Consider the following 19,313-nt stretch of genomic DNA (forward strand, 5'->3'; position numbering starts at 1 on the left):
TTTATTGCCAGTTCACCAATGAGAAACTAAAACTATCAATACAATAAAGGCTAATCAACCTATTGTCTATTTTATTGTATGAGTCTTATCCAAGAAACCATGAACTTTAGAGAGAGAGAAACAGAGATATTCTGAGTTGCGTTGCATGTCATGCTTCTGGTTGTTTTACTCACATGTGAAATAGCATTTTGAAAAACTGTTGGCAGAATCTGAAACTTTGGGAAATGATCTTTAAAATGATATATGAAAATTAAAAAAATGGGTTTGTAGGTTGACATTTTCATGGAATTACGGTTGGGGTGCATCAACAGGAGAAGACCAAAACATTCATGCTCTGCTGTTTGTTTCCCATAGGCACTGAGCAGGGCTCTGCTCATGTTATTCCGTAGTTTGTTACACTATGGTTAGTCCCATGTTCATTTTTTCAGTGGAGGGCAAATGACTAAGTCTTCAAATGACCCAGTTGTGGTTTCAGAACTGTAGGAAGAATTGTTTGGTGTTGCTCTATGTTGCTCCTGAATCTTTTTCACATGCCCATCTTCAACACACAATTTCAAAACCAGAAGGAGCAGTTTGATGTTTGCACACCCCATTTAGTCTTTGCATACCTTCACAGACAGGGCCAGATTTAGGTTTGATGAGGCCCTAAGCTACTGAAGGTAATGGGGCCCTTTACATGTCCAGCTGTCCTTTGTCAACAACAAACCGTCACTGTTTTTGTGTGTTGAATATATGCTATATGGTAATTTATGGACCTAATAGGCATCTAAAGCCATTTGCACATAACAAAATATGTATTTTATCACAGTAATTGTTGAACTGAAAGAGAAGAAGTATATTAATAGTGAAATAAAATTAAAAAGAAGTATATTTGGGGGGGGGCAAGAGAATGGGGCCCTAAGCTATGGCTTGTTTAGCTTATACATAAATCCAGCACTGCTCACAGATAATATTTCATTAAGGATGGGCTCCCAAAATACAAACAATTCATTCAAAGTGAAAAGGTGGCAAGTTCTGTTTATGTGTGGAGGCAGGTACTGAACTTGGGAGAGCTGGCACATGCTAGTAGCAGGACTAGGAGTGGAGAAGCCTGTATTTAAGATTTCCAATACCTATCAAGCTCATTGGGTAGCCTCAGCCCAACCTACATCAAAGGGTTGATGGGAGGATAAAATGGATGGGGAGAACTGCCGTTCACCATCCTGAGCATCTTGAAACGTAAACGTAAATAAATGACAGCGTATCCAGATAATGCCAAATTGTAAAATACTTGTTATTCTGATCTTTTTTTCTTCAACTGATAAACTTATTTCTCTTCCATTGCTACTGGCTGCCAATATTTCCCCCTTTGGGTGAAATAACCGACAGCAAGAGGGCTGTGATTACCTCTAGTTACTCTTTTACCTGTACAGAAGATTTCCGCCTGCAAGTCCTCCTAGCTGAACTAGGCTCCACTGCAGCTTCGCGGTTTCCCAGCCCAGGGAACAAAGTCCTTCCTTGCCGACTCCTTAGCTGGGGACTCACAACACTCCGGGATTTATTCCCGGGTGATTTCCACGTCCCGCAGCTCTGCTCCGAATCAGCAGGTACCAGTTCAAGAGCAACTTTTCTGAAGGAGCTGAAATACGTTTCTTTCCACAAGGTAATTTGTATTTCTTTTGGAGGCAAGCGAAGGCGCCATAGTACTTGATAGCATCTCTCTCTCTCTCTCTCTCTCTCTCTCTCTCTCTCTCTTAAGGTTGCTAATTTTTATTGAAGACAGGAGTGCCTGGCGTCCTCTGGTCTATGGAGTCACGAAGAGTCGGACACGACTAAACGACTAAACAACAACAAAACTTTATTATCCTTTTACTGACGCCTTTCCCCCCTTTTGCATCTTCTAAGGTGCTGCTTGTCTGTGTAGGAATTTCCTAAAGGCAAACATTCTCACAAAACTAGCAAGCAAACCAGCCCCTGCCCTAAGCGGAAGTTCCTAAATCCCATGGGGCTTATGGCTCTCCAGAAATGTCCCATCCCTAATTGTCATTTGCTTGGGTTACAGATAGGTAGCCGTGTTGGTCTGCCATAGTCAAAACAAAAAAAAATCCTTCCAGTAGCACCTTAAAGACCAACTAAGTCAGTTCTTGGTATGAGCTTTCGTGTGCATGCACACTTCTTCAGATACAGTAAAAGGATAATAAAGTTTTGTTGTTGTTTAGTATCTGAAGAAGTGTGCATGCACACGAAAGCTCATACCAAGAACTGACTTAGTTGGTCTTTAAGGTGCTACTGGAAGGAATGTTTTTTGTTTTGTCATTTGCTTGGGTGGGTATTTAATTCCAGCCAATAAGAGAGGTATATGCAAATTAATAGGGGGTGTCGTTATCTGAGCTTTTTCCGGGGAGGGGGCACGGATCACGTTGTCTCTGCAGCTCAAGCTTTGTGACAGTAGGCAATTCCATTCTCACCGGGGGAGGGAAGGAGTTGTAATAGTCAGATTTTGTTTTAAATTGGGGCGCACTTTTTTGGAAAAAATACACTTGGGCGAAGTGAATCCTTTTGTTCCTTCGTCTGCATTTGTTATCGCTGAATAGCAACTGGAGGCGTCATTTCACGAGGTGATAGTGACTCACGTCTTGTAACACTTGTTTATGAAGTTGGTTTTGTATTTAGTTCGTTGAATTTCTTCTTAAAATCCAGATATATATATTAAATTTGGGGAAAGTGTTGTGTGCACTGCAGTGCAGGGGGAGAAATACAGCATTCAGAAGCATTGTGTGCAATAATATTTACAGCAGGGTCCAAATGTTCATCTTTTGATATGGTCAGGATTAGATTACAAAACGTCTAGTATGTTTCATGATGGTGTTTAGTTTTTTTCCTTTATGTAAGACACTAATTAGTGTTTCTCAACAGAATTTATACTAAGAACACTCCATTCTTGCTAATGCATCAGTAGTGGTATAGATTACCTGGACTCCCTTGGGAGGAAGGGTATAATAATAATAATAATAATAATAATAATAATAATAATAATGGTGAAAGCCTTGAACCTTGATGGGCACTTCCACCTTGATCTTATTCGCCTTTACTCAGAATTAAGCCCTGCTAAATTCAGTTGGATTTACTCCCAAATTAAATCTGCATAGATTACACAATTTTGGACTGAATGCTTTGGAATGCTAATTAGCAGTCTTGGATATCCCCGCCCTTATTGTATAAAGGAACCACCCTGTTAATCACAATGAACTAGATAAAAACAATAATCTGAAGAGAAACACTGCTGTCTTCACATTAGTTTTAAAAAATGAGTTTTGATATATAAATTCTTTTTTCTATACTGTATACAGACCATGGAAGAGAACGAGCATCCATATACACTGATAAATGTTATAGGAGGCACAAATGGAGTATATGAAGACCATGTGGAGTTTCTGGAGAAACATTTTAAGCTCATTACCATGAAGGAATTTACTGAAAACAAGCAAAATCTTAGTCATAAAATCAAAGCAATTTTTATGTGGTTTCACAAACCAGTGGTTGACAGGGATCTCCTGCAAAGCTTGCCTAATTTAAAGGTGATTGCAAACTGTGGCGTAGGCGTGGATCACTTGGACCTAAAACTGATCTCCAGCTTTGGCGTGAAAGTAGCAAACACCCCATTTGCAGTTTCCAGTCCTACAGCAGACTTGGGGATGGCTTTGATGCTGGCTTCTGCCAGGAGGATTGTGGAAGGTACACTTTAGCTTTCCAATTAACTTGCTTTAAAACATGGTGTGAATGAAACTGATTGTGTACGGGTTGCTGTGCTTAAAAGTCATAGAGTGATCAGATAAAGGAAATTATTAAATGCTGTTTGTTGATAAAAATTTCCAAACAAATCCTCCCTAGAAAACATATTTGGTCTTACAAAACACCTGCCCTGTAATTACAGTCTATTGGATTTTGCAAACTATTTCTTGGACGAGGAAGTTTTTTTCTCATGTTCTACAAGCACTTGATTATATAGGCCTATAAACAGAATTAGGCATGTGCAGAGAGGTCTATCTGTAAAATGTCTATATAGTCAGCAGAATGTCTGTATAGGTTGGAGAATGCCTTGTTGAACTAGCAAACTCATGGATAAACCTGTTCTACATTTCCAATATACATAAAATATATTGCCTAGCTGGTGAATACTGAAAGTGGGTCACAGATAATTGCACTCCCACAGATGTTTGATTTTGATCCACTCGCACAGGTATCTTTTGAAGGATGTGATGACATCCTGCTGCTGGTAGAACTATATCTTCATATCTGTTAATTTTATATATTTATACTACGTTCCAGCTCAGATTAAGAACTCCCACAGGCAAGTTCACAACAGTCCATGTCTTAGTTCGAAAAATCAGAGAGCAGTGAAAGACAAAGTAAAATGTTTAGAACAAAAATAATAGCTAGCAAGATTAAAACACACTGGTATCATGACATAATAAAAATGTCTTAATTGTCAAAAAGAGGAGGGGGACAGATAAACAGCCCTAGGGAGAGATTTCCATAATTGGGGTTCTGTCAATGAAAAGGCCCTACCCCAAACATCCCCACCAATCACTCCTCGGATGAGTATAACTGTATATTTGGGCAAAAAAGGTGTGTGTCTTCAAGGAAGATTTGGGACCTGGTATGTAGTATTTTAGAAATCAAAGCAGTTGTTGTTCAAATACAGCTCAGAGCTCTTAAAACCAGAGCAAGTTGGGATGGGCATCACACCGTATGTTTGTTAGCTGATCTCCTAAAACACTGCAAACCCTCATTTTCTTTTGTCTGTCTGAATTTCTAGGTCATCAGATTGCAGTTTCTCCTGACACTAAATGTTTTATGGCTGACTGGTTAGGAGAAGAAATTAACGGTGCAACGCTGGGGATCATTGGAATGGGCGCTATTGGGTACAAAGTGGCCCAGAGAGCCAGAGCTTTTGAAATGAACATTCTTTATCATAATAGGAACCGGAGGTAAACCTCTGCCTGATCTCGGTGTTTTAATCTGATTTTACCCACCTGATAACTTCAGCATTTATTTTGTCACTGTTTGCATAAATCCATTGTGCTTTAACTGAGTTTCCCTGGACTGCCTAAACATTTACTGTGAATGTTAATAGAGTACCTATTAAACAAGGCCTACTTCTCTGAGAAGTGACAAGGTCATGAGTAGGAATAGAAAGATCTGTCAATTTCCATTCTTTCAGTTTTTCAATCTTACATTTGGTTCTCTATATCTCTGCAACAATTGGGGAATTATTATTTTTTAATTTTCCTCATGAGAATTCATCAGTATTATAATGCAAATTTTCCCAGGTGAAGACATTTTGGATTAAAGTACACATTTCTGCAAGCAATTTTTCCTAACACAATGCATTTTTAATGTTAGTTTAACTAATACATTCAGTTTTATTCACACTTTCTCCTAATATATTCAATTTTGCTAACATTGTTTGTGCATTGCACAATTCAGACAAGTACAGATTTCCAAGGATAGCTGTATTTTCATTTCACCAATCCTTTCTAATATCTCCTTGTCTGGTCACTGGCTGGTCTTACTTAGGTTTGATTTCTTTTGGAAGGAGAGGTCCCTGGGGACTTAAGGTGTTTTGGTAATATCTGGGTTTGTTTACAAATATAAAATGTGATCGTAGGTGGAAGCAGATAGCACAGGATTCCTACAAGCAGAAAATCCACTGCTGCCCCATCTAACCTCCATAGGGAATAAGTATTCCCAAATGCTTTTTTTACTTGCAGCTTGGCTGTTTTACTGTCCCCCCACCCCCGCCTCCAAAATCCTGCCTTTTTACACACACCTTAGCTGGGAGGAGGAAGAAGAAATAGCACTTACCCCGCCCCCCGGCTCTGATGGATTTCACATTCCTCATAAATTTCTGTTTTGTATCCCTGAGTGCTGATTGTGACTCGGAGACAGTCTTGCGACCTTCCTTCTCCAAAAAAGGATGTACAGTGGTGCCTCGCAGGACGAAAATAATTTGTTCCGCGAGTCTTTTTGTCTTGCGATGTTTTTTGTCTTGCGAAGCACGGTCCGTCGCAACTGCGCCTCTTTAAGCAGCTTTAGGGGAAAAGCGAACAAACTCGCAAGACGTTTTCGTCTTGCGAAGCAAGCCCATAGGGAAATTCATCTTGCGAAGCAACGCAAAAATCGAAAAACCCTTTCGTCTTGCGGGTTTTTCGTTTTGCAAGGCATTCGTTTTGCGGGGCACCACTGTATATAGCTGGTACACTAGCTTTAATTTGGCAAAAGCACTTCTAGGTAGGGTTGCCATCTTTCAAAAAGTGAAAATCCGGACAGCTTTTTTTTTTTTGCAAAGTTGTTGAGATGGTTTTGGGATTTTTTTTGGCCAGCTTCCCCCCCCCCCCCAAGTTTCAAAGAAAGAAGATGTTTTGAGCTATTATAAAGGAAATTAACCAAAATTTACACTTCTGACATGGGTTGCCATACGTCCGGATGTTCCCAGACCTGTTTCCTATAGCCGAATCCCAGCTATGTCCAGGAAATTCCGGACATATGGCAACTCTTGTCACTTGTATATCCAGAGGTAATGCTGGTTCCAGGAGAACGCCCAAACAATGTACAGTTCCACCCAGAAGAACCTGAAAGTTTGTTCTTGGATTAGTACTTCCACTCCTAGTTTGTATCTTCATTTAAAAAAGAAGAAGTTTCAGTTTATTATTAGTCCTTCACTGATCCTTGACAAAAGGTCTAGAATTTTATTGGGAAAGGAAAGAAAGAACTAGGTATCATCTGTATATTGCTGACACTAAAACTCACAGGATGACCTCTCCTGGTGGTTTCATGAAAATGTTTAACAACAACCTGGATGTTATTTTTGTTAAATGCTTAACTAGAGCTAAATGTTTGTTTCCTGCAGGAATGAGGCTGATGAACTGGCTGTTGGTGCTGTTTATTGCCCAAAGTTGGAAGACTTACTCCAACGTTCTGACTTTGTCATACTGTCTGTGAACCTGACACCTCAAACACAAAAACTGATTGGAAAAAAGGAGCTGGAGCTCATGAAACCCACTGCTACTCTTATCAACATCTCAAGAGGTGGGATACCGAATCATGGTTGGGCAGTAAACCACATTTTCCTGGAGAGAGGCTCTAAACACACAAGAATGAGAGATGTTGGGGGAAATCATGTAATCTCCAGCAACTTGTTTCAGGAGATTAGTCTCCTACTTTTTAGGCACTGTTGAGTTAGATAAGCCTTTCCCAAACTGGTGTCCTTAAAATGTTTTGGAGCACAAATCTCATCCACTCCAGCAGGCAGTATAGAATGGTCCATGGTAAGGGATTATGGGAGTTCTAGCCCAAACCTGGAGGGCACCAGATTGGGAAATGCTGAGCTAGACTGGAACAGATATTGGACTCACACTATAGTTCTGCAGAAATCTCGGCTGATGGCATTTCTATATTGCTGTCTATATTGCAGTCTATGTTTTGGTTCAAATAAAACAGTACGATTTTTTATTTAGGTCAAGTGGTTGATCAAGATGCATTGGTGAACGCGCTGAAAAATGGAGTTATTAAGGCCGCAGCTTTGGATGTGACATATCCTGAGCCATTGCCAAGGTAAGAATGGTTTCACGGGAAAATGCTTAAGCAGAAATCAGAACCAATGTTTGTCCATAAACTATTTGGTTTGCCATCAATTGCCACATCATTGGCATAATCAATGTCCCAAAATGTATTCTGACTCATTTCTGATTTGTCTAAGGATAGATGAATAAGTTTTGGTCTTCTAAGTTTCTTATTTTTCTAATCTTAAATTCATTTCTCCACATTTCCACAGCAAATGTGCTGATTTAAAGAAAAAAATCTTCATGGAAATTCACCAGCATTTTTGTACAAATTTCTCCTTAAAACCACATTTTTATATTTAAAAATGTTTGTAATTGTTTTTTACATTTCCCCCCTTTTATGGCTGCAACTCTTCTGTTTGTTTTTATGTGTATTTTGTAATTGTATATTTCATTGTTGTAGCGCACCCTGACACTTCATGTTAAAGGGCCAGTTAGAAATCAAATACATTAAAAAAAAAAAAAGAAGAAACATCTGGAGGGCGCCATCACCAAGGGCAATTTAAGATGAAGCAGCTAGACGTTTACTCCAAACCATGGCAATTGTTAATTCTTCAGGTTACTGCAGATGTGATATAGGGTTGTTATCTAGTATTAATCAGGGTGGATCCATTAAATTCAATGAATTTAAGCTGGAATATGACTTAGTTGGGTATCACTCATGGTGTGTTAATGCAAACTTTACATTGTAATGGCTCTGAAATGTTAACTGGTTTGCATAGGCAAGGTGGTATAATTTTAAGCTCCATGATGCACAGACAATACTTATGCAATCAGTTTAATAACAGTTGCTCATGGACCTTGGAATTCAGATTCCAAGTCCTCCTTTGACCTCATCTGTGCAAATCTCCTTGAGTCATGGGTAGGCAAACTAAGGCCCAGGGGCCGGATCTGGCCCAATCACCTTCTAAATCTGGCCCAGGAATCAGCGTTTTTTTACATGAATAGAATGTGTCCTTTTATTTAAAATGCATCTCTGGGTTATTTGTGGGGCATAGGAATTCGTTCATCTTTTTTTTTTCAAAATATAGTCCGGTCCCCCACAAGGTCTGAGGGACAGTGGACTGGTCCCCTGCTGAAAAAGTTTGCTGACCCCTGAATTAAGTGAACTGTGAAATTGCAGCACCTATGCAAATGGCTGCCACGGCAGCATAAGAGTAGATCAGTCATTCAGACCGGTTAAGCCTTGAACCTGTTAGCAGGCAAATTAATGGACGCAAGCAACCTTTTTTTACTATTTCGTTGTATAATGCAGATGTGAATCTTACTTGTATTTTGTGTATGCAGAAAACAATCTGAAGGTTCCTTATTCAGTTCCATCTCTATGTGCACTATCTGGAACGCCTCAAATGAAGGAGAGGATACAAATGTTTACAAATAGATTAAAATGTGATGTGTGACTAGCGGACACACAGAACACACCTGTCATTTAGATACCTTTTTGCAGTGCTTTTTTCTGGGGGGACACATACCCCTAAACATTTTGTGAATCTTTGTACTTTTGTCCATTTACTGCATTTATTTCCCCCAATTTGAACTATAAAATGGTGATTTTCTTGAGTCAAAATGACAGTAGCCCTAAACATTTTTTTAAAGAAAAAAAGCACTGCCTTTGTGACCCTGAACTGATTTTAAGACTGGGATTTGATTGTGCCTGTGATGGCATGTTTTAGTTAGTTTCCTTCCAATTATAGAAAGGACTGAGAGCAGTGGAGGGTTCTGTCAGCAGATGAAGGGAGGTACCCGTATTTTTCGCTCTATAACACGCACCCAACTATAACACGCACGTAGTTTTTAGAGAAGGAAAATCCGTAGGCATGCCACCCGTAGGCATTCCCTCCATAACACACACAGACATTTCCCCTTACTTTCTAGGAGGAAAAAGTGAGTGTTATTGTGCAAAAAATACGGTAATTTTCACTGATTTCCCTTGAAGTCACCCTCTCTATCCCTCATGCTGTACAGAGCAGATTTTCATGGTCATGAGACATTTCAGGGAGAACAAGGAATCAGTCACGTCTTCCCCTTCTCCTGGCAGAAGCATCCTGTGAACAGAACTCTGTGTAGGAATGTTTCTGCCAGCAACTGCCTTGTTAGGAACCAAGCCTAAATTAATAATCTGCTCATTTTCACAAACTTTTTGTGGTAAAAATAGTGGCATAGTTTACTAAGATTTTAATTAAATTTCTGATTTATTTTCTTTCTTCCTTCAGAGATCATGCTTTATTACATTTAAAGAATGTCATTATAACTCCTCACCTTGGAAGTGCAACTTCAAAAGCTCGCCGTCTGATGATGGAAAACATGGTTGAAAGTATCTTGGCTGGTGTCAGTGGTCTCCCAGTCCCTAACGAAGTGCATGTATAAAATTCTCCATATGATACAGATGAAATGTTAATTCTGTGTACATTTCGCTGTATCTGTCTCAATGTTTTTGTATGAAAATTACGTATTCAATTTTTATTTTCAGTACGGAAAGAAGTTTGTACTTATATTCAGATATGAAAGAGAAAAATGAATGAATATGCTATTTGATGTGTTTCCTTTATTGTATTGTTCAATTTGTTTCACAGGGCTTTGCTAAATGGAATGGAAACACAAATTAAAAAAAATAAAAAGTTGTAATATGTCATTTTTTTCTGTTTTTAAAAAAATATTGCTGGATGAGATCCTTAGCACTGGGATATTAAATGAGTGTGCTGTAAAACATCACAAGAATTATTCTGAAATGTCCATGACGTTTGTATAGCTACAATCAGTCCAATCCAAATAACTTTATTGTACTAGCCATTGGCCATGTCAAATCTGAATCAAAATAAATACAAGCGAGAAGCGTGTTGCACCACATAGTCTCTGTTTAGATCTCTGTGTTTCCCTTACAGTTCACTGCTATATTATCCAGGGTACAATCTGTGTGACATGCTGTGGTTTCTCATATATTAAAGTTTCTGTTTTGAGAATTATGAAATGAGATACACTCATAAGAGAAGCAATTGATGTTGATTTATTTTATTGGATTACATCTAGGTGCCTATATTTTCTTTGTAAATATGATAGCCATAGTTGTACGTCCCTAAAACAAGAGTTGACATCTCCATCTCATCAAGCGTTTGGAAGCAGGAAAGGTTATAATAATGGTGTTCAAGTTTAAGAAAGAGAATCACAAGAGCACAGTAAACAAAAGTTCAGAAGAAAAAATGGTATGTTGCCTGATGATCCTACATAAATTCAGTGGTAAGTACCACCAAATTTAATGGGATTTGGGCTGCCGTCTTAATCCTACTTGCCTGGGAATAAATTCAACAGGATTTTCTTCCGCGTAGATATGCTTTGTTATTCCCTAGCAAAGGAGCACAGAATTCAGCCTCAGTAAATACTCAACCATTAAAAGCCAAATAAAAATAGTCAATAGAGGTTACATACATCTTCAAAGCACAAAACATACAGCCACATATGCACAGCATTCCTCCACAATGGTTATCTGTCTCCGCACACCAAACACATCAGCACTGAACAGCACACTCCAGCATTAAAATGAGATTGATACAGAGGATACTGATCATCAGCTCATCTCTTCCTCAAAAATACATATTTTGAAGCAGCTGTAAACAGTCCCACTCTTGCACTATTTGGGGTTTGAAATACGTAGCCTTACTGAGAAAAAAAGAAAGCACTCAAATGTATAATGAATGAGTACACATTTCAACCTTAATTGGCAATGAATTGCATGGAATTTGGTGGAATGCACATTATTATTATTATTACGGTAATAATAATTTGTATTGTTACCCAATATATCGGACATACCATCCAGATGCAGCAATGGAGAAAATTGTGGAAGCAAGATAAAAGATTTATTGCTTGTTACACAATAAGAGAAAATCTTATGGAGATAATGTACAGGTGGTATATGACTCCCTCTAAACTGGCTGCATCTACAAATTAAAAACTAACACTTGTTGGAGATGCAATATGGTAGAAGGAACAATGTACCACGTATGGTGAGGATGTGGGAAAATCAAAAAATTCTGGAGTAGTATTCATGAGGAACTGAAAAAGATGTTTAAAACATCATTTGAGGAAAAACCAGAAGTGTTCCTGTTAGGCATTGTGTCAAGAGACATCCCCAACAACAAGAAAAACGTGTTTTTATATGCTACAGCTGCTGCCAGAATACTAACAGCCAAAAATTGGAAAGGGGACATTGTCCCATCAATAATGGGTTGGCAAAATAAACTGTGAATTTATAGAATGACAGCAGCTATCAGATATCAATCAAATCAGAAACTAAGGAAAGAATGGGAATGCGTGGAAGAATATATGACAAAACATAGTTCTAAAACAAATTTATTGATATGCATTGACTAAATTTTGTAAAGCTAAGATATTGACAGACTTTTATGGGGAAAATTCAAATAAAATACACAACAGAATAGAATAAGGAACAAAAACAAAAGAAGCTGTAAAGTGATGGAGGGAAGTCACAGGGGAAAATATATATACATAGAGATTTACATATGTTAAAATGTGTAACTGAATGTAATAATGTAAATAAAATTAAAAATATCACCAAAAAAGAGAGATCAGTCATAAGGTCAAGTCTACACCATACATGGTCCCCCCACCAAATAATTTGTATTGTCACCATCAGCATATAATTTACTATCAGCATATAATTTACTGTAGTAATAACAAAGCAGCAATATTCACTGCATGTGCACGGCCACCTCGTGACAGGAGCGATCGCAAAGCAAACCCGCGTGGGCATTCATAAGAATGCGAAGCATGACTGCGGAAGGGCTGCGCTGACCGACTCAGAGGCGCCGGGCGCCGCCAGGTGTTCACGGCTTGCGAGTACGGATGCTTTGTGGCGAAAAGAGTGCTTCATGGCCGCTGGGGGCGCTGCGGCAGCAGCTTCCTGCGACAGACCTTGCCGGGGCCTTGCGGTGCGACGAGGAGCAGCCGCGGCCGCGGAGCTGCTTCCAGCCGACGGGGAGATCTTGGAACTCCTGCGCGGCGAAGGGTCCCGGGCTCGCCATGTGGGGCGTTCGAAGCGCGGCCGCTGCAGCCTTTGCCAGCAGCCGAGCGACTCCGCCTCCCGGGACTGCAGCCTGGTGGTGGCGGCGGCGGCCTCAGGACGGCGGCCTCGGCTTGCCTCCGCTGGGCTGCCCCGGCTGCCGGGCTCTGCGCTGCTCCGCCGCCCTCTGCGGCTCCAGGAACCAGCTCAAGAAGTTCCTCTCTAAAAAGAAGTGAGTAACGCACCCCCCCACCCCGAATATTATTATTATTATTATTAATAATAATAATAATGACAGCCATAGATTTGCAATACTTACCTCTCTGAGTAAGGCAGACTTCTTTTGGGAAAGGATAAAGTCATAGAATTGTAGAGTCAGAAGGTGCAACCCCCCCTGCAATGTAGGAATACTTTTGCTCAATAGGGGCTCGAACCCACAACCCTTAGATTAAGAGCCTGGTGCTGAACCAGCTGAGCTCTCACTGCTGTTCACTAGGCCCTGTGCAGAGTACCAATGACACTTGCTGCCCAGGAAGCTCATAAACGGCAATGAATTGTTTTCCTGATCCCACCCAGCCCCCCTAAGGAGGGGATTGGGCCCCTCCTTTAGCACTTTCTACTGATTATTATTGTTATGAGTTGGTGGGGGGCGGCAGGGAAGTAGAATGTATGGGAGATCCTTCTAACCCCGGATACAGTAAGGATCCAGGCTATTGTTGTTATTGTTGTTCCTGTTTCAATTTATATAGTGCCCTTTATCAAAAGATCTCAGGGTGGTGTACAGCATTAGAAATACATTACAAAACATCAAAAACATAGTTAAAAGCATGCTGACAGACAGCCTGATAGTAAAATCATCATAATAATAACCGTCCTCTCCCCCACACTTTCGCAGGGCAGGCCATAGATTATTTAAAAGCCATAGGCTTGGGTAAAGAGGAATGTTTTTGCCTGGCGTCTAAAGACATGTAATGAGGTCGCCAATTGAACCTCTCTGGGGAGAGCATTTCACAAATGGGGAGCCACCACAGAAAAGGCCCTTTCTCTTATTGCCACTCTCTGAACCTGTCTGGAAGCAGGACATAGAGAAGGGCCTCAGATGACAAGTGCATCTGCCCAGGGCCGTCTTTAGCAGATGCAGCGCTGGGGTGCAAATATCCACTCACCGCCCCCAAATTACCACAGATGGAGGGGCGAAGCTGCGCACTGCCAGCCATGGTGTGTGTGTGTGTGCGTAAGTCTCCCCCATGCCGCTGTGGGAGAGCAATCCCCACAGAGGCTTGGGAGGCAAGCTGCGCATGCGCCAGCCATATGGTTGGCGAGGCGCAGCTGGCGGGTGTGCAGGGAAAGGGGAGGCCGCCGACAAAGCCGCGCAGCTCCCCCACTCACTGGGGTGCTCCTGAGAGGCTGGTGCCCTGGCGCAACGAACAACTCAGCCATATGGGAAAGACGGCTCTGCATCTGCCTCTCCCTAGAATAGTGCTGCTGTATTTTGACATATGTTTGATACATTATTGCTCATGTTAAATCCATAAAACTCATATAGTCTCTCTCTCTTTTTGAAAGGAAGAAGTTTTGGTATGATAGTCCTGCACTGGGCTCTTCCCTGGTAAGCACAGACAGATTTTTAAATCGGAAATACAACTACAAAGGAAAAGTAGGTCATGGTTGATGCACAAGATATTCCTCTCAGCAATCTTTTTTTTTTGTTTTAAAGGCACACAAGCCATCCAACTTGGCAAGTATTTTAAAGCTTCGTCCACCAAAAGTGAAGACCGAAGACAGCATACGTAAAAGAGCCCTAAATGTTCTGCTGTTCAAAGCTGTGAGAGATGTCCTGAGTACCTTTGAGGCTGGCCAAGAAGTTTATGACCTCAATGTGGAACTGTCTAAGGCAAGTACAAAAGGCGTCAATCCAGCAAAGTCCCTAATATAAAGTTGTGAGATCAGAAATGTAATAGGACCGTCAAAGCCCAGTCATGAAACCTGTTCTACAGACTTCATGATGGTATGTTGCAGTCTGACTGCAAGAACTGTAACAGAATTGGAAAAGGGCCTGTAGTTCAACCCTTGGTTAATGCAGGATATTCATCACTCCCTGTCGAAAGTCGGGCATAAGTAGAAAAAGTTGGATATGGGAAGAGAACAGCTAGATACACAGGTATTGTTGTCAGGAATTGCTTTGCTTAGGTAATAGTAATCCTCTTCTTGAACCTCTTGAATGTAATGGGATTATTGTCATTGCCCTCTTCCCAGCTTACGAGTTCTTCACCATGTAAAATGTGCCCTTACAACTGGCATTTTGAACTCCATAGGCGTCCCTCACATCAGATTTTTCAGTATGTCGTATCTACTGGAAGACTACTGGCAGTGTGGAACATGATGACTACATTGAGAAGGTTCTACAGAAGAGTGGTCCACGTGTAAGGTACTACAGTGTTGTATCCAGAGGAGGGTGAATGTCCTTGTCTAGAGGCCATATTGGCAACTTTAAAAGGGTACGTTGAGTGCTGGACTTAAGAATATGTGGTCAATTGACTGGTTTATTATTTGGCTGTGGTCAAATTTCCAAAGTCTAAAATGCCACTATGTAGGTGATATAAAAACTTTGTCTAACACTGTAAAGATGGTGATTCATCTTTAAAAAGTGCTTCTGTGATTAGCATAAATATTAAACCTGTTCACAATTCAAGCATCTCTTTAACTAACACGTTAAAAATAGTTTGCCAATATATGATTGTCTAACTCAGGCATGGCCAGACTTGGCCCTCCAGCTGTTTTGGGACTACAATTCCACAATTCCCATCATCCCTGACCACTGGTCCTGTTAGCTAGGGATGATGGGAGTTGGTAGTCCCAAAACAGCTGGAGGGCCAAGTTTGGCCATTCCTGGTCTAATTGGTCAAATGGTGTTTTTGTTACTCAAATGCCCAACTTTAGCTTGCTTATGTTACACCGTTAGGCTCGCAAGCATCTTCAGCACATGTGGAAACATGTATGTACTGTTTTCCTTCGGTTACATTCTTATGCAACATGCACAGACAGATATGCATGCTTGCTCATGTGCACACAAACAAATACACTTCCATGCAAGTGTTCAAAATAACATTTTTGTGTATACACAGAGCAGTCCATGTTAGTTTTCAAAAACACACATACAAAATACGTTTCTGCTTCCGTTCATTGGAACCTACTTGACTGGGATCTGCAAGAATCTGCTCTAGAAGAGGAAGCTGCACTGCTGAATAAACAGGAAAGAGTGGCTTGTTTCCTGTGCATCACTCTCACTTTGCAAGAAATCCCTGCAAGGGTACTGTTAGCGGACATGGCCCTGTGGAATGGGGTTTGCCACAAAAGTTGGGTGGGCCTACTTTACTCTTTGAAAACTGGATAATTTTCCAATACAGTAATTAGAAGTTGTTACAGTGCTTCATTTTTTTATTCTATCTTTGTTTTTTGATTCTGATTTTCTTCAAACACTTAACAAATGTTGTAGCTGATTTTAATATTAGATGTTTCTCCTTCCTTCCTTCCTTCCTTCCTTCCTTCCTTCCTTCCTTCCTTCCTTCCTTCCTTCCTTTTTTTTTTTTTACAGACACCTTCTGATTTCACATCAGGTCCTAGGAACCGTTCCTTCATTAGTGTTTGTCAGAGACAAAGAAGATGCTGCTATAAGAGAGGTAATGAAATTGTATAACTGTATTGTTAATATGCATTGTCAGGGTAATTGCAGCATGGAGATGGGATACTGCTCCCACCCCTCCCCCATCCCACTGCCACAGAAAACCAGGGAAAGCCATTTTGGGATGCATTCATAGCAACTTGTTAACAGAAATATACTATTGCACTAGGCTGATCCAGGGTGGGGTCCATTTTTCAGTCCAAAGGCCACATTCCCTCATGAGCAACTTGCTGGGTAGACAGGGGTCACATGCCAGCAGTGAGCAGGGCGAAGGGTTGTGGCCAGTGGCAAAAGTGGTAAAATAAATGGGTACGACACTTACCTGTGTGCAATATGCTACATTCCAATTGTGTATGTCAGAATTTTCTACACATGCATCCATCCATCCAAGCAACTGAAAAGCGTTATCACATTTCAGGGGCATATTGTTTGCACAACACATTAAGCCAAGCTATGGCTTACTTGAAGTCCACAAACATGCAAGCTCCTGGAGAGGAGCTTGCAGCCATTTTGCTCCTCCTTGGTCCTTTTTTGCTCCCATACCGTCATTCAGACCCAGGCCTTTGATTAAACTGTCTCACTAACCACTAGCTGTAGGCAAGGTTTGTTCCTTTTTCAGAATCCACACCAGCCTTCCTCAACCTTGGCCCTCCAGATGTTTTCGGCCTACAACTCTCATGATCCCTAGCTAGCAGGACCAGTGGTCAGGGATGATGGGAATTGTAGTCTCAAAACAGGTTGAGGTTGAGGAAGCCTGATCCACACAGTAAACCCTAGATTGACTTACCATGATGCACGGTAATGAGGGCTTACAACTTATTTAACTTCTTGATTGTGCAAAGAAACGGCCCTATTTCTGGATATCTTAAATGCGTGTGAATTTATTTTCCTGCAGCTTGAGAAGTTATTGGCAACTGCTGATTTTGGGCCTGAAGAAGAAGAAGGAAAGGAATCAGTTCAAAATGATTTCAGGTATAAAATTATAAACACAAATGTAACGCTTTGGAAAAACTAGTTAAAATATTTTAAGATGCGTTTTTAAGCTTCTGTTGGTTTGGTTAAGAGTTGTGTGCCTGTGGTAGGTGAAAGACTTTTCCACTCCTCCTTCCTATTGTAGTCTCAGTGTTCCCTTCCTAAAGTGCAGTATCTGTCTCTCTAATTGAGGGACCCTCCGGAACATTGTGGGCTGCAGTGGGAGGGGGGAAATTGGCAAAAATTAGGGACAAGTATCATATACAGTTAGGGCTACAGTTCTTACTTTTTTATCCCTTTCTTGCAGTGAACGACGATACACCAAAGCCACCACATACCTGGACTCGTCCCTTTCCTGCATGCGTGATAATCTGTTTGGAATTGATCATGATGCATTAAATAAGCAAATAATTGAATACAAAAAAATGACTAAGGACAAGGAAATAGAAGGAGTTGGATTGTCAGAGCAGCAGAAGCAACAGCTGGCTGAGATACAAAAGCGCAAGAAAGTGAGATGGAAGAAAGCCAAGAAACCTTTTGATGATGGAATTACACCTCAGAAATACCTAATGGACAAATACAGTGAAGATGATTGGGACAATGACACTGCGTCCTCACATGAACTGGAAAATGAACTGGAGGATGAATTGCAGGAAATGGAAGATAGACTGGAAGTAGATAACAGTACCACTGAGCACAAGTAAACTTGTAAAACAAAACTATGGCTTACCTGGGAGCAAACCCCATTAACCTCAGTCAAATTTATTTCTAAGCAGGTATATACACGAGGTGTTTAAAATAAGGATTTTGCTTTGCACCATTAAAACAGCATACTGTATAGCGGAGGAAAACCATAAGTTTTCATAGAATAGTTTATTTTAAAAAATACTTGTTTCAAACTGTTTTTATTAAACAATTGGACAATTCTTCTCAGCTGTTCAATTTAATTTACACAATAACTTACATTTGAACAACAGTGACAGTACCAAACCATCTTCATTATAACTTGTATCACTGGAACTTAATTGGTATCCGAGTAATAACCATGTTTACCATTGATAGGGTCAGTCTTCTATCACATTTTTTCCAGCAATCTTTACAACAGCACTAAGAGGTCAGCTAGTAAGATTACCCCCACATTATAAGACAAGATGACACTTAATGTTAGTAGTTTTCTTACAGCCATCGCCTGAGATGTGTTGAGATTGGAAAGAAATACCTGGCTAATGCTCTTAATTGTTTTCCTATACTAAGTCCAGATACTACGACCGGGTTAGTAGACATGAGATTCTGCAATGCTGGCAGTATCGCCAGTGAGAGACAGAACAGTGGCTCCAATAATTTTACTAAGAAAGTGGTCTGTTGGTGATAACTGTGACAATGGATTGATGGATTATATGACTGTGGCTCCTTCCATAATTCTCTTCCCCAAAGCAGCCATATCAGAAGTGGTCCCAAGATAAAGACAGTAACCTTGTTATCCAGCAAGTTGGCAGGTAACCCATGCAGCTGTGTTTAGGCTGGAGGAGAAGGGATAGAGCTGGCAAAGTTACTACTAGTACTACTACTACTATTACTTCTATTCTACCTTGCCATCAAGGACTTCAAGGTGGTATACTAGCTTCTTTCTCTTCCCATTTTATCCTCATGGCCTTGTGAGGGGAGTGAGTGAGATGGTGAATGGCCCATGGTCACCCACCAAGTTTCATGGCTTAAGTGAAAGTTTGAACACGGGTCTCCCAGACCCTAGTCTCAACAAAGATTGCCAGCCCCCTTGAGGCCCCAGGGCCCATTTGTAAACCAGAGAAACTCATGGGCACCACACACACCATAACATGTCGACTACAGCAGAATGCATCTTCCAAGCCTAATTTTAGAAGGGGGGAAAGGAACCTGGGAGCATCAGGTAAGGTCTCTGGGCACACCTGTGTCCATTGGCAACAGCTGCTCTAATCGTCCCCCACTGGCTCTGAATAATGGCCTGCTGTTTTCCCAGAGTTGAAACTATGGAATTTGTTACTGCAAGATGCGACGGCTG

The 19,313-nt window shown here is 40.8% G+C and overlaps 2 protein-coding genes and 1 long non-coding RNA gene across 6 annotated transcripts; all 3 read left to right on the top strand.

Moving 5' to 3' along the window:
- Positions 1 to 1,413: 1,413 nt before the first annotated feature.
- On the top strand, positions 1,414 to 10,076 carry LOC310848224 (putative 2-ketogluconate reductase). 4 transcript variants are annotated; one of them, XM_083747024.1, is made up of 6 exons: positions 1,414 to 1,642; positions 3,330 to 3,714; positions 4,799 to 4,970; positions 6,893 to 7,071; positions 7,500 to 7,596; positions 9,818 to 10,076. In XM_083747024.1, exons 2-6 carry the CDS (start codon positions 3,333 to 3,335, stop codon positions 9,969 to 9,971), a joined length of 984 nt encoding a protein of 327 aa, XP_083603150.1. In that variant the 5' UTR covers positions 1,414 to 1,642; positions 3,330 to 3,332; the 3' UTR covers positions 9,972 to 10,076. The 4 variants fall into 4 exon arrangements, with proteins under 4 accessions (XP_083603150.1, XP_083603151.1, XP_083603149.1 ...); XM_083747025.1 differs by lacking the exon at positions 1,414 to 1,642 and adding an exon at positions 2,364 to 2,427; XM_083747023.1 differs by lacking the exon at positions 1,414 to 1,642 and adding an exon at positions 2,375 to 2,597.
- A 2,373-nt stretch (positions 10,077 to 12,449) lies between these two features.
- On the top strand, positions 12,450 to 18,201 carry RBFA (ribosome binding factor A). The gene is made up of 7 exons (XM_083746989.1): positions 12,450 to 12,853; positions 14,188 to 14,230; positions 14,339 to 14,515; positions 14,937 to 15,049; positions 16,217 to 16,301; positions 17,199 to 17,275; positions 17,583 to 18,201. Exons 1-7 carry the CDS (start codon positions 12,465 to 12,467, stop codon positions 17,977 to 17,979), a joined length of 1,281 nt encoding a protein of 426 aa, XP_083603115.1. The 5' UTR covers positions 12,450 to 12,464; the 3' UTR covers positions 17,980 to 18,201.
- On the top strand, positions 15,057 to 15,704 carry LOC310848288. Its single transcript, XR_014566277.1, has 2 exons — positions 15,057 to 15,360; positions 15,493 to 15,704. It is a non-coding gene; the product is annotated as an uncharacterized lncRNA (long non-coding RNA).
- Positions 18,202 to 19,313: the final 1,112 nt, after the last annotated feature.

Source organism: Podarcis gaigeae (assembly GCF_964106915.1).
Source record: "Podarcis gaigeae genome assembly, chromosome: 7".
In the NCBI taxonomy this organism is placed as follows: domain Eukaryota; kingdom Metazoa; phylum Chordata; class Lepidosauria; order Squamata; family Lacertidae; genus Podarcis; species Podarcis gaigeae.

What these genes read in the sequence shown, in the direction of transcription:
- RBFA (XM_083746989.1), top strand. Translation starts at nt 12,465, where the DNA reads ATGCTTTGTGGCGAAAAGAGTGCTTCATGGCCGCTGGGGGCGCTGCGG. An exon ending in TCAATGTGGAACTGTCTAAG is followed by an intron (nt 14,516 to 14,936) that starts GCAAGTACAAAA and finishes TGAACTCCATAG; the next exon opens with GCGTCCCTCACATCAGATTT. An exon ending in AAGATGCTGCTATAAGAGAG is followed by an intron (nt 16,302 to 17,198) that starts GTAATGAAATTG and finishes ATTTTCCTGCAG; the next exon opens with CTTGAGAAGTTATTGGCAAC.
- LOC310848224 (XM_083747024.1), top strand. Translation starts at nt 3,333, where the DNA reads ATGGAAGAGAACGAGCATCCATATACACTGATAAATGTTATAGGAGGC. An exon ending in TGCCAGGAGGATTGTGGAAG is followed by an intron (nt 3,715 to 4,798) that starts GTACACTTTAGC and finishes CTGAATTTCTAG; the next exon opens with GTCATCAGATTGCAGTTTCT. An exon ending in TATCCTGAGCCATTGCCAAG is followed by an intron (nt 7,597 to 9,817) that starts GTAAGAATGGTT and finishes TTCTTCCTTCAG; the next exon opens with AGATCATGCTTTATTACATT.